This window comes from Neopelma chrysocephalum, unplaced genomic scaffold (genome assembly GCF_003984885.1).
Source record: "Neopelma chrysocephalum unplaced genomic scaffold, ASM398488v2 Primary Assembly neopelma1_42b, whole genome shotgun sequence".
Taxonomy (NCBI): Eukaryota; Metazoa; Chordata; class Aves; order Passeriformes; family Pipridae; genus Neopelma; species Neopelma chrysocephalum.
Window position 1 is genome coordinate 200,873 of NW_020897701.1, and position 13,712 is coordinate 214,584.

The following is a 13,712-nucleotide window of genomic DNA, read 5'->3' on the forward strand; positions in this document are numbered from 1 at the left end:
TATTTAACAACAATTTTTCTGTTGAACTGCCGGGGGACCTTGAATGTTTTAGTCTGCAGTGTGGTGTGTTATGCCAGCACCAGGAAAACTGTGGAATTGTATGTGCTTTAAAAGAAGTTGGAACAGAAATATTACCTCATACCATAGAAAACTGTAAAAAATTTTGATAGGGATTGTTACAAACTTCTTATTTCTTAATAAAAAAAAAAGACACAAGTTCTTATCAAAAGGAGAAGGAAAAATAAATTTCACCTTTCTTAAGCTTCTTTAATGGATTTCCTAGATTTTTGTCTAGCGCATATCTGTATACAGATAGAAAGGTCCAATGTCACTGAGATGACAAAGTGTTTGGTCCCCTGGATTTTTGCTTCTTACATTTATTAATATATTTGTGGAATTCTAGAGGCAGAGGAAAGCCACAAAAAGGTCAGAAAACGGCAAGCCAAGGTAAGCAGCCTGTCAGGAGATGCTTAGCAAATGACAGTGCAAACTACAGAAAAAATATATAGAAAAGAGAGGAAAACATACACCCTTGGACAGTACATTTCCTGGTTGGAAAGGCATTGAAGCTTTGAGTTGTGTACGTTACTTCCTTGCTCCTTTCCAGTAAATTATCTTTGTTCGGATTATTAATTCAATCCATGTTGCCAGACACCCTAGGCCTTAGGGGAGGGGAATACGCGTTCTGCTACAGGTGTAATGGAAGGCATTGTGGGCATCATGCCATCAAGGCAAAAGCATCTTTCATCCCAGGAGAGGAGACTGGACTCCCTTGTTGGCATAAATTTTACTTAGTAATATTTGAAAAATATCACAGATACAGTACCAGTGCGTTTCTTATTGTCAAAGAGAGTTGTGTTTTCTCCTTTGAGTACTGCATAGAAAAGAAAGATTCTGTGTTTAGTTCATCATGCATTGTAACATTTTTTACTCCATTGCAGTTGGAAAATAGTTTCTCAGTTCTTGGTTATTTATTCTAGTTTTCTTGCAATTCGAGCACAGGCTTCTTCTGATGGGGAAATAATTTTCCATAGCTATGCTATTGTCCCCCCTGCTTCTTAGCCCTGTGACACAAAACTGCAAAATTATGTAGCACAATCAGGTAAATGCTAAAGCATCTGAACCACTTTGTTTTGTTACTTTTACAGCAAGTTCAGACTTCAGTCCATGTGCAATGTGAGGAACTTTAGTTGCACAGAAGATTCTTTTTGTAGGCTCCTCTAGTATATTCAGGTAACAGTACAGGTAACTGATAGGAATAAAGTTACTGGCTAAAAATGTCATTATCCAAATTGAATTTTAAGCTGAATTTTGTTTGGTCTTTCAGAATACTTATTTTTCTCTATTTCACTGCTTGACTAAAGAGTCTAGGATTTAAACTGTAGAATTTGAGTTTCTCTTTTACTTCAGGTGTACCAGGAGACAAAAGACTGCAATAAAAAGTACTATGAGTTCGGTAGAAGAACTATGCCTGACCCCCCTGACATCTTAAAGCTCAGTTAATAAATATTAGGTTAATTCACTCTTTAAAAAGCAGAAAAGTACATAATTATTTCTTATTCTTAACTAAAAAAATTGAAAAAGGTTATTAGCTTCCTAAGCTGATCTTAAAAAGAAAACAAGCTCAGTGCTCAAAATCAATTTGATAAATGTGTTGAGCCCTGAGGTCTTAGTACAATTAATGTACACACTGCCTTTTGTAATAAGTTGTATACCTGATCATAAAGTAAAAACACTGGTGGATCTGTTAAAGGAATTAGTGCCTGTTTGGGGGGAAAAAAGATAATGATAAAGTAATTAGTATCATGAGTTCAACAAAGATTTAAAACTGTGGTACATGGCAATAATGGATTTTGAACACAGTTAATGAGCATATTCATTGCATTCATTTTTAATTAAGTGGAAAAAATATTGGTCCTTTAAATGGAGATAATAAATGTGCAAGTCAGTCTTGCACAAACATGCAACACAAGAATTTATTGCTTGCCGTCTAACTAGGGAACTGGGAATCATTATAAAGATTAGATTTACTGAAAAAAAAAACAGAAAAAACTTTAGTAGAATATGTTTATGAGGTAATAATTTTCACATTAAATATTGTTTGGCATATTTGGTAGAGTGCGTGTGTGTTTTTTAAAATCTGAGCATTTGTCATCATCAGAGGTAGGACTGTTTGTACCCTTGAAAAGGACTCTGGTATTTATGAATTTAGATTTATGTGAGATGTATTTAGTATATAACTGCACATGCAAGAGAACATAAAAATACCAGAAACCTTGAAACAAACACACACTCAAAGGTGTGTTATGCTTGTACTTAGGATACAAATTGTGGTTTAAAAGTAACAGGTTGGCTCAAGAAGCTGTAGCTGTGAACATCCAAGTGTTTGCCCTGCTTTAACCAGCACATACACACCTTCCCAAACCACTGGGCTGTACTGCCGCTGGGGCTCTGGGGGTTTCAAGCTGAAGTAGGGAAAATCCAGCTGAAATGCTTAGTGTTTATTCTGTCAGTAGACAGCTGGGGAACTGACATGAAACAGGTTAAAACACTGAAACCAGATGAACCTTCTATAGCGGTGGCTTTCATTGTTTTTATGGCTTGGGAATCCCCTAAAAATTTCCAGTGAAAATGAGGACGTCTCTATGCCATACTGAAGGTTATTGATGATTGACTGGCATTTCTTGGTTACCTTTCGTGGATCTAGTTGAAGTTGTTCACAGATCCCCAGGGATACCCAGACCACATGTTAAAAACAATGAAACTAAATCAAACTTAGTATGTTTCATTCTCTCAGAGTTCCCAATCCATATGTCTCTTGTCAATATTACCAAAATACCAAGTTCCTTCTGACACACAGTTAGGTCTAGGTCTTTGCTCAACAAATGTCTCATTGGGTTATGCATAAACTTCTTCCAAGTTTCCCTAAGCCACCTTAACCTTTAGGAACTTATTCACCATTGGTATTACAGGAGAGCAAGTTTTCTGTACCAAAAAGCCCCTGAACTGTCACTGATGGCAGCAGTGTGCTGGTAGTGATATTGCAGTATGAATTACTGTACCACACTTAGGCAATTTTGGCCTTTTTTTTCCTCTGACTTTATTCTGCTCTATCCCACATGTGGTAATTGTTCCTTTCTGTAAAAGGAACAAACAAAACCATACACAGGGGTCTCTTCAAAATGCTAACTCTGCTTTTATTTTTTTAACCTCACTGCATGATTTTATTATGTGTATGTAAGTCAGTAGCAACTTGGGAGCTAAGTTTAAAATAGCCAGCTTTGCCAGCATGTTTTTAGCATTTAAAAAAAGATTTGCAAACTGCTAAGTCAGTTTATTGTTAAAACATGAAGCTTATAGAATTTTTGTCAGTAAATAAACATTCTATTTTCTTTTCTGTTCAGATATGACTTTGTAGAAGTTGAAGAGCCTAGTGATGGCACTGTTTTAGGACGCTGGTGTGGTTCCAGTAGTGTGCCAAGCAGACAAATCTCCAAAGGAAACCAGATCAGAATAAGATTTGTGTCTGATGAATACTTTCCTTCTGAACCTGGATTCTGCATCCATTATACACTTCTTATGCCAGTAAGTAACATGTTTCAGATTGGATCATTTCAGGAAACAAAATCTTTGAAGTGGTTAAGATTAATTACTGTTTATTTCATAATAATAATAATAATAACAATAATGTGCAATCTGTCTTCCTGAATTGTACATTTTATTTTTGTTTTTTAACTGAGTGTTCTTGTGGTTCTTCTTGGATGGCTTTGGACTTGGAAGTTGTGGGCTCAGTTGTTTGTCTGGAAACTTCAATAAAATGTTTGCATTCCTAATACTGTACTGTGGAAAAAAATAATTCTAGCTTTGAGAAAAAGAAAAATCAGAATACAAATCAGCACTGTGATGTTGAAAGAGCATTGGAAAGTTACAAAGAAAGACTGAAGAAATTAATGTTTTTATTAGTCAGCTGCTATTAGACATACACAGCCAAATGATTACACTTAGTTCCAAAACAGAAAGGTTCTTATGCCTCTGGGTAGTTTTATTATAGTGACAAAGCAGACAATGCATAATATTCATTTTTCATTGTGTTTTCCATGGAAACTGTACTGTAGACTTCTCCTGAAAGTTGCTTAAAGCAACAGGTAGTAAACACTATTCTTTGTCTAAAATGTGACTAGTTTCACTGTCAACAGATTTCTGTTATTTTTTTTCACCAAATGAAAGATCTGTGATAGTAAAAAAAAAGATTATAGATTTTTAAGGATGAGATAATTTTTTGAAACATTAGAATGGAGGAAAACAGGGGTTGACTTGTTTTAGAGTAGGTATTCCATGTTTAAAGACAATAAGGAGTACTTATTGTTAAATTCCTCATAATTCACTTTGAATCTCCTAAGTAATTTTGTGGTCTGTGGTATTTGGTTGGTGGAAAATATCTGCAAGCTCAATAAAAAATTGATCAAAAGAATTCATGTTGTAACCCCACTGACATGTGCTTCACTCAGAATGAATTTTGCTTGCTTTATTTTTTTGCCATTTTTGCTTCTTCTCCCCATTTGCAAAATTTCAATTATTGTGAAGAAGCAAAGAACCATACCATGAATCCCATGAATCTTCTCAACAGTACATAATCTTCTACTTAAAATATTTAGCATACTTATGATGATGTCAGTGTAGTATAGTTGGGTGTTTGTATAAATATACATATATACTTATGTATGTTGTTTTCTATTGTTTTCCTATAAACATTTTTAAATATTTTTGCCTAACTAAGAACTCTCCTAAAGTGATCAAAGGTTCGATCAGCATATTTGCATCTTTTATGAGTTAGACCCTATTGTTAGTAGAATATTATGACCTGATAATGGTGAATTTTAAAATTAAATAAAATGTCAGTCTCCAAACTAACTTGAAATAAGGCCAGGTTTAAACTTTCATACACCCAAGGGCAGAATGAAATAAGTATGTTTACTTTTAGAAAATAGTAGAAGAAAATCACCAAATACATGTGTTTGTGGGGCTGGTGCCAAATTTCATTGTCACAGCTCTAGTATTACATCCTACCTGCTACATACCTGTCTCACTTACATATGATTCAATTTCTGTGGAATTGATTAAATGAAGGCACCTGAAAATACCAGAGTATATGTATAATTGTTTTTATACTATACTGTACAAATGGACTGAGTTTATTCCTTAATATTTGATGGGGAAACTGGTTATAAAGTTTAAATTATCATCACTGGCACAACGATGGTTTTATGTTTGAAATATTTAAATCATTTATTCAACAGACAAAAACAGAGCTGACATCATAGGATGCATTTTTAGTTCTCTGTTTCATTCCACTAAGAAAGCACGTATAGCATAAGAAGAATACATGCAAACTGTTATAGCAACCAAACATGCTCTCTAACATACAGAACAGGCAAGAGCAGCCCACTTCCTGTCGTAAAAATTCAGAATGAGTCCCAAAATGTGCAGTGTAGCAACTGCTTATGGGTTAATTTCTAAATCTCTCTTTAAAAGGGCTGTGATCTTTTTCAACAAAAAAGTACGCATTAATGAGTCAAGCAGAATGCAATTATACATTTCAGACAGCAGATTGTAAATTTAATCTATACAGTTGAGTTCCAGAATTAAACCTGCTTTTTATACCTAAAGCAATTGAAAAGTGATTAAAAAAAAAAAGTGGTGGTTGTTTTTTTTTTTAATAACTATAATGCTATCTTATCCAGCTTTTCAGGAGAAAATAAGATTTACAGCCCCACTCCCACATGCCCGCAAAAAAGATGTCAGCCATAAGAATGAGTGTAAATTTTAAATAATTCTTGCAATATCATAACTGATTCACTTAGAGATTCACTTCAATGAATTGGTTCTAAACAGTTAATTTTTTTTCCTCTTTTTTTTTGACAAGTGTTGGGGAGGGGGAGATGACTGGTAGACTAGCAATGAGAGATTGTTTGGGGAGAAATGAAGCAAAACTGAAATAAAACAGTGCAAGCTTGTTTCTGTATTTGGAGGCCACCCACAGAGAGGGGCACCGGACATATTTTCAGGTCTTTTAAAGAGCAAGAGAAATGGCTTTGTTTAAATCTGCTGTAATTTATCGTATACATTTTTTCTTTTTTTACATTGTATATTATATTTCAAACCAACTTTTCACATAAGTAGGAGGAGAATGGCTACTGATCTGATTACTTTACTTCTAAGATTTAGTCACTCTAAGGGACTCACTGCCATTCCGATGTCACTAGATGCAACATCATTCGCTAGAAAGGTTTACTGTGGGATTATAAGACATTGCATAAAAGCAATGCACATACTGTATACAAGCAGAATACTCCCTGAGAAAAACATTAAGCTTTTCTTTAGATTCTAACTAATTAAACTAATAATTTGAATTCCTTCTATTTTAAGTTTTGTACCCTGGCTACATCTAGAACTTTCTATAATTCTGGTCCAACTCCACTTTTTTTCCTCTTTTCTATAGCTGCAAGTTAATTTTGTCTGCAATACCATGAAGTGGAAGCAAGTGTTGGAAAATCTTATTCCTATTAAGAAAATGTAGTTTGTGTTATTTCAAAATTATTATGTTTCTTTCAGCACGGCTGTTATTCTCAGTCACTCTTTTCATGCTCTGGCCTGTCACTTACTGGTGAGCTGCTTTATTCTGTCAGGGCTGCCTAGCAATGGTTCTCAATTTTGACTAGCTATGCATTTATTAAAAGTCATGATTTTGGCAGCACTATGCCACCTAAAGCTTCCTAGAACTTTATTGCAAAAACAGTCAATATTTTATTTCTTCTCCCCTTCTTCTCACTTGCCCCAGTTATAGCTCTAATCCATATAATCACCACATGCAATTGGGGGAAATCTTATAAACTCTTATAATGTATATTTGGGCTTCAGTCTTCCTAGTGACTTGTTTAGTTTAAACTATGTCAGTTACGAGTTTGGCAGAGAAAACTTGATGTAATAAAGTCCATTGTTAGTTGGGGAGCGGGTGAATGGGATACTTGATGCCTGAGGTGCCATTAAGGAATGCATGACTGATTGCCAAAGTAGTTATTAATTATTCAGGGCACTCAGAACAAAGCAGCTCCAGTTAAAGTTGAAGCTGGGGGTGACTGTATTCCCCTTCTTTTTTGGCATATGGTAGCATGTCATTTGTCATCAAAGATCATGCCAAAGATCTTTGCAAAGAACGGACTTAACCCTCTTCTATGCAAGCAAAGATGAAAATCCAAGAAGCTGCTTAAAGACTGACCTGGTTTAAAAGTGACTGAGCAGGTGGTTTGGGATTTTGTTGTGGTACCTGAATGGCCACCTGAGGGTCAGTCCAAGAGAGTGGTTTGGTTTGGTTTGGTTTTTTTCCTTTTGATGCAGAGATGTTAGTACTGCTCGCTTTTAACAGTAATGAAGATTAAATAGATATTCTGTCTAGGGCTATCTAATATTTGTTGTTTATTTCATCCAAATTGGCTAAGCTTTGGTCTTTTAGAATTTAGCAGGTTAATTTTGTTTGTGGAACCTTTTTAATTGAGCTTGTTGATTGAAACAGGCAAATTAAATTTAAATACTAATAGAAACAGTGACACTGATAGGACAGGGAGAGGAAAGCTAATACCTTGCTTTCCTTTCCTTTCACAAGTCCACAGATTTCACAGCTATCGAGTGTGTTTCTCGCATGTAGGTGCCAAAGCCCAAGAGATGCTTAACTTTGGCTGCAATAACTGAAAATCCATCCCGAAAGGACATTATTATCTCCTAAACAAAGTTTTTTCTACGCTCTCTTAAGAAGTAATCAAGAGGTTTTGGAAATAAAAGGATTTGAGGGTTGTTTAAGCAAAGGTGGTATGAAGAATCAGGAGAGTGTATGGTTGTTATGTAGAGCTTTGCAATGCTACATGAAGTGAAAACTCTTCATATGATGGGAAGGACTCTAAAACAAAACCTTTGTGTTCAGAGTTTCCACTGATTAGGTACACTGAAACCTAAGCCTAGATAATGGAACAGGCTACTAAAGATGCTCCAGCATGCAAATTTGATCATTCATTTTCTTCTGTGTGGCAAAAATTCATTTTAAATCAATGATGTTTTTGAACTAATTTTTACCTTGGAGATTTCATTTTGCTTTAAAGTTGTGCTTAAGGTGTTGAATGAGGTAATTTCTTAGATGAGACATCAAATATAACCGCAAAATTCATTAAAAAAAATTACAAAAAGTACAACCCCGAGGATGGCTATTATCTGTGAGACTAAAATGAGCGGGGGCAGTGGGGGGGGGGAGGAGAGGAGCAGGGAAACCTTTGAAGTGAAAGAACCTCTGAAGTAGACTTCCTAATCAAATCATAACATCTTGTTTTCCTGTGACCATGTCTCATTCTGTCACATGGATATCATAAAAAGTTTAAAGATCTGTGTGTGTGAAGCAGAATTGCAGAAAGACGTGGTTAGACATGAAACTAGCGAAATTGTGGGCCTGCACAAAAGTCCATGGAAGTGTGTCCTTAACCTCCACAACCTAAGATCTCAGTGTGGATTTTCTGAGACTCTGAAAGGAAGAGAGACATTTTGAATCATTTAGTTCTTAAAAGGAATGAATATATTTATCTAATAGCAAGTTTTGTACTCTGAAGGACTTGGTTCCTTTCCCTTTGGCCAAAATAGGAATGCAGTTTCTCATGAAGTATATGTAGTAGATGCAATTTCTTTTGTATTTTTCTGTGATATTAGTCTTACAATGGCTCAGGATGAAAATAGTCAGAAATTGTTTCATTGGTGGTTTGTGGCACAAAGTAATTTTGTTTCCTTGGATGAAAATTTTTTTTACAAATTTATTATATATTTCACTAAGATTTGAATTCTATGATTTTGGAATTTTATTGTATATCCCACCTACTATCACTGTGGCAAGAGATATAAAAAAAACCAGCTGATTTTCTTATTTCTGAATAAGTAACATTAATTTCAAAATTAAATCCAATTACGTTAGCTCAAATGTCATACTTCAGTGGGTTTTTTTTCTATTCAACAACTTCAGTACAACTTTTCTTCCTGAAAAAATTCAGGAGTGTTCAACAAATGACAAACTGATTCTGTTTATGGAACATTCATATAAGTCTTAAAACTGGGGTTTTTTTGGTTTGTTGGGTTTTTTTTGTTTGGGTTTTGTTTATTTGTGGTTTGGTTTTGTTTTGTTTGTTTTTTTTAAAAGAAAGTATTGAGGGGCAATCAAAACAAATGATGTGGACAAGAGCTTGTGAAAATTGATCTCCTTTTAGTTGTCAGTATCATTATTTAAGACTAGATCACTCTGGCAACCTGTTTCAAGCAGAAGTTATTGCCATAAACAAGGGATGGGGTACTGCAACTGTCAAGAAAAAGCAGGCAACCTTTATTGCTTCTTGTCCCACGTTATGTCTTTGATCACATGTTAACCTTTTCCTCCCACATGAAACCAGACCGTAGGATGATTCAGTGCAAACAGTGTTGAACCACTTTAAATGCCCTAAAAATTGAAAAGGTTAGAAAACATATGGGAAATGTATTTTAAATAAATGAGACAATCTCTTTCCTTCAGTTTCTATAAGTTACCTAAAGGCTTTCATTAGACTTCCATTTAGTAATAAATATTTATATTGTCAGGGACTCTTTTTTAGTATTTGGAAACTTTATTAGTGTTTCTTATAGCATCTTAGCATAGAAGTTTAGGTGTACATATTTAACTTCAAAATGAGTATTACTTTTACATAGTCTATAATTTACTTTATAGTACTGTTCTAGTGTAAATTTTAATGTAATGTGTCCTGCTGTTTTCAAAACGTCTTCAAGAAAAGTTAAGATGGAAGAGTGATTTTTGTTTTGTCTTGATCAGTTTCATAAATCTCTGAATGTCATGGGAGTGGTCTGGCTGGTGTGTGTGGGCTCAACATTTTTTCTGTTTTGGAACAATCTGAAAGAACTATATTTTGCCAATTGTTGAAAAAAACAGAAACAAAATTGTGTACAAATCCAGGAAAGATAGTAATGTGGGAAATCCAATCTGCATAAATGATGCAAGGAAGAGAATACATGATGAAGGTGGACTGGGGTGAATGACCAGCCTTGTGGATTACCACAGTGGTACTTTTGTCAGTCAACTTGACTTAATAGACACTGAAGTTTACGCCTTCTAATAAGCAGGGAGTACATCACTAATGAAAATAACTTTCAACCATTACATTTTAATATTGTAGTCATGAGTATATTCTGGGACTCCTCGTTATGAGAGTGTATCCTTACAGTAAATAACAGTTAAATGTCAAAACTCAAGATTAAAAAATGGGTATGTATTTTATTGCATTTTGACTTCAGAGTTTGAAGTACATTTCAGATTGTAAGTTTTTTACTTAATGAAATGGCAAGCATGCTAACTCAAAAACTTTTTCAAGTAGTATTTTTTTCATTAAATTCACTCAAGAAGGAGTGGATCTAATCAGAGCAACTACACAGAAGAACTAATGACAGAATTATACTTTCACTTTCTAGCAACAATAAATATTAGCCTAAAATATGTTATTCTCTACTTGTGCCAACTTTCCTTTAACTGATATTCAAAGAGATTCTCTCTTTATTCTTACCTCTAAAATGGTTCTGGACAAATGAATAAGAATCAGATCAAGCTGATTAGCCTTTATCAGTCAGTGGTACTGCATTAAAGCATTTAATATGTGTTGTGTATGCTGGCATGTGAATTTGAAAGTCTATTATTCAATAGAGTTAGCAGTAATGGCAAGTTTCTAAGCCTTTCCAGTTGCCTTCCCAGTTTCCCATATGTCAGGCTACCTTGTTTGCTGTGAGGCACCTCAAAAAAAAAAGCTTCAAATGAGTCCATGACTTGAGAGGGATCTGTATGTATATAAAAACATGTCACTCCTTAACTGTAAATTCACTGATGCCATGTAATTGGAGCTGTTGGATGCTACTTCAACAGAAATATTCCACAATGATGTCCAAATGTTCCTTTAGTCTTTCAAGATTATTCTGTAGTCATGGTTCAAATTTATTTGTTCAAACTTATTGATCATATATGTTCCAAAGAATGCAATGTCTCAATTATTTACGTGTAATTTTTTATTTAATCCTTTACTAAATATTTTATAAACTACTTTTCACTTAATATGTTTGGTTAAAAAAACCAAACCACATCCCCCAACCAAAAAACCCACCCAAACATCCAAACAAAAAAGTAGCAAAAAGCCCACACACAAAAATCCCACTAACAAACAAACAAAAACCCCAAAGAATGCTCAACACCACCTTCCTCTTCTCCAAAGTTTTTTTAGCAACCTTTATCTTTTATGTGTTAAGTATTACAGAATCGTCTAGTTGACTATCCCTTTTCCGATTTTCAGGATCAACATTTTTGAGAAAGCAGGCTGATGGCTTCTCTGCAAATTCCAAAGCAAAGTGATTCTGTCCCATTCTCAAAGTAATCCCCTGTGTACTGGCACAGCTCTAGATTTTTTTGTGCTTTCAAATACTGAGACGTTGTGTCTGACATGCTTGCTAGTGGAAAAAAAGGTAAGCAAATGTACATTTAATACTAGGTTCCAGGTAGCACCATAGTTTTCAGTTATGTTGTTTAGGTGCATTCCTGCTCAGTCCCTATTCATTATTAGTATCTTGGTCATGCCACAATCCTATCCATTGCCTCCCCCCAGCAAAACAGGCAGTAAGTCATTAGAGTGGCATGTACTGTGCTAAATTTTCTTACTATAATTTTGGTAGGAAAAGGGAAAAACAGAAATGAATTGAAAGAAGTTGGAACAGAAGAGTGCAATTTCTTGAATATTTTTTAATTATTTTACATATGGTAGAGCTCTGATGAGGGCAGCTCTGATATCTGAGATCAAATCAGCTGTGGAGCAGCATCTGTAGATGACTTATTGCCCAACCTGACTCCACCGGTTGGTAGAAGCAACTCTTTAAATTCAGGGAAAAAATAATAACACTGTATAGTAGCTTCAGAGTAAGAGTTTGCTTGTGGGAAGATTAATGTGGGATATTGGTAGTGGTGTTAAGAGAAATCCTTTTATTTCTAAAAAGGGATAGATAATAAGCACTATGGGAATACCAAAATTTGCACCTGTCTTGTCTTTGCACTACCTGGCGTCTGGTGTTACAGATGGGGATTATGAGCTGTCATTTGTTAGCTTCTCATAAGTACTCAAAACTTTTTTAATGATGAGGATGAAAGGTTTGACTGAAGAAGCCAGGATTGTTGTTGAAAAGCTTTTGGTTTTGTTTTAATGGGAAAGTCTAGATAATCACAAAGCTGTCACATCTGCTCTTGTAATTATCTCAGGCTAGGCTAGTAGAGAAGGAATTCAGGAAGGCTGCTTCCGTGTTTGCTCCTGATAGCTGGCTAATGTTGTTGAAGAACTGTAGTTGTATAAAAAAACCAAAATGAAATTAAAAACAAACCTTGCATGTGAAAATGGAGGGCAAGTTTGTTTGGCAAAAGACATTTCCAGAGGCAGAATGCTCAGGCTGCTTGACTGTTCATTTCACTCTGCTTTTGAGCTAAGCAATAAATCACAGGAAGAAAAATTGTAAGGATCATTTTTGAGGAGAAATAAAATGCTGGACTTCATACTGAAGGGAGTGATTTAGTGCATGAAAGACCAGGTTCAAAGGCACTTGAGAGGTGGAGGTGTGAAAGCAGATGGCACAGCCTTTCCAAGAAATCTGCATATAATCCTACAGGCGTTTTGAAGTTGGTGGATCCTAATAGCACTTCCCTTTCAGCTGCCAAAGAGTTCCTTGGGGGAGCTCTAATAACTCTACCCTGACATCACTTACAGCAGCTCTTGAGTCTCATCTCAACGAGTTGGTTAGGAGGCTAGGGGATTTTCAGGGTAGTGGCGTAGATAATGAAACCAATCTGGTGATTTATTGTTCAGTATGTAACTTTGGTGTCTTTTGGTAGCAGTTAGTTACCTTTAGAGTTTTTCAGTAGACATCTCTTATTCTAAATGTTCTTCTAACAGTGTGACAAATGTCCTTTAAATAGCGTGACAAATGTCCTTTAACTAGCATGACCATCTTTAAGAAGACAGGTGATGTGCTATGGTAATTTTGTTAGAAATCAGTGTCCTTGTGGCTTTGTGAATGGTTGGCATAGTAAATGCAATTTCTTAATTTGAATTTTCAAATGTTTTATTTTCTCTATTTTTCTTACTGTGCCTGCATGTGAATGTTAAAGAGGCCACTATTTTTGAAACTTGAAAATCCCTAAAATTTAAAATGATTTTGTAAAAAAATTTTTGCTAACTCTGTGCAACCAACCCTGAACTTCCCTGCTGACTGACATAACCAAAATGACTAGATAGCCAAGGAGAGTGAGATAACTGAGCTGAGCCAAATTATCAAACCCATTCAGTCATCATCTGTATTTCTTGAGGGGAAAGGATTATTTAACTTTCTAACTGGCAGGGCAGTTAGCCACATATATGTAGGCTTTTAATATGTAAGCTGTTAATAGGGTTGCCCTTGCTTATCTTCTGAAAATCATTCTGATCTGCTGAACTCTTCTGATTTGTGTAGGCATATTTGTCTTTGAGCTTTTCAATCTGAGGTGTTCTGGGTAATGAAAAGTTAATAATAAAATACTTCCTGTTCTTAAGTCATCTGTGTAATGCCTTTTTGGCTTGGAATTC

General features: G+C 35.1%; 1 protein-coding gene across 1 annotated transcript in view; it reads left to right on the plus strand.

Annotated features, from left to right (window-relative positions):
* The window catches only part of PDGFC (platelet derived growth factor C), a 122,681-nt gene that overhangs the window by 83,867 nt on the left and 25,102 nt on the right, over positions 1–13,712 (plus strand). Inside the window, exon 3 of the mRNA XM_027676862.1 lies at positions 3,405–3,585. Within this exon, the coding sequence (XP_027532663.1) occupies positions 3,405–3,585 (181 nt within the window). The remainder of the gene's footprint in view (positions 1–3,404; positions 3,586–13,712) is intronic.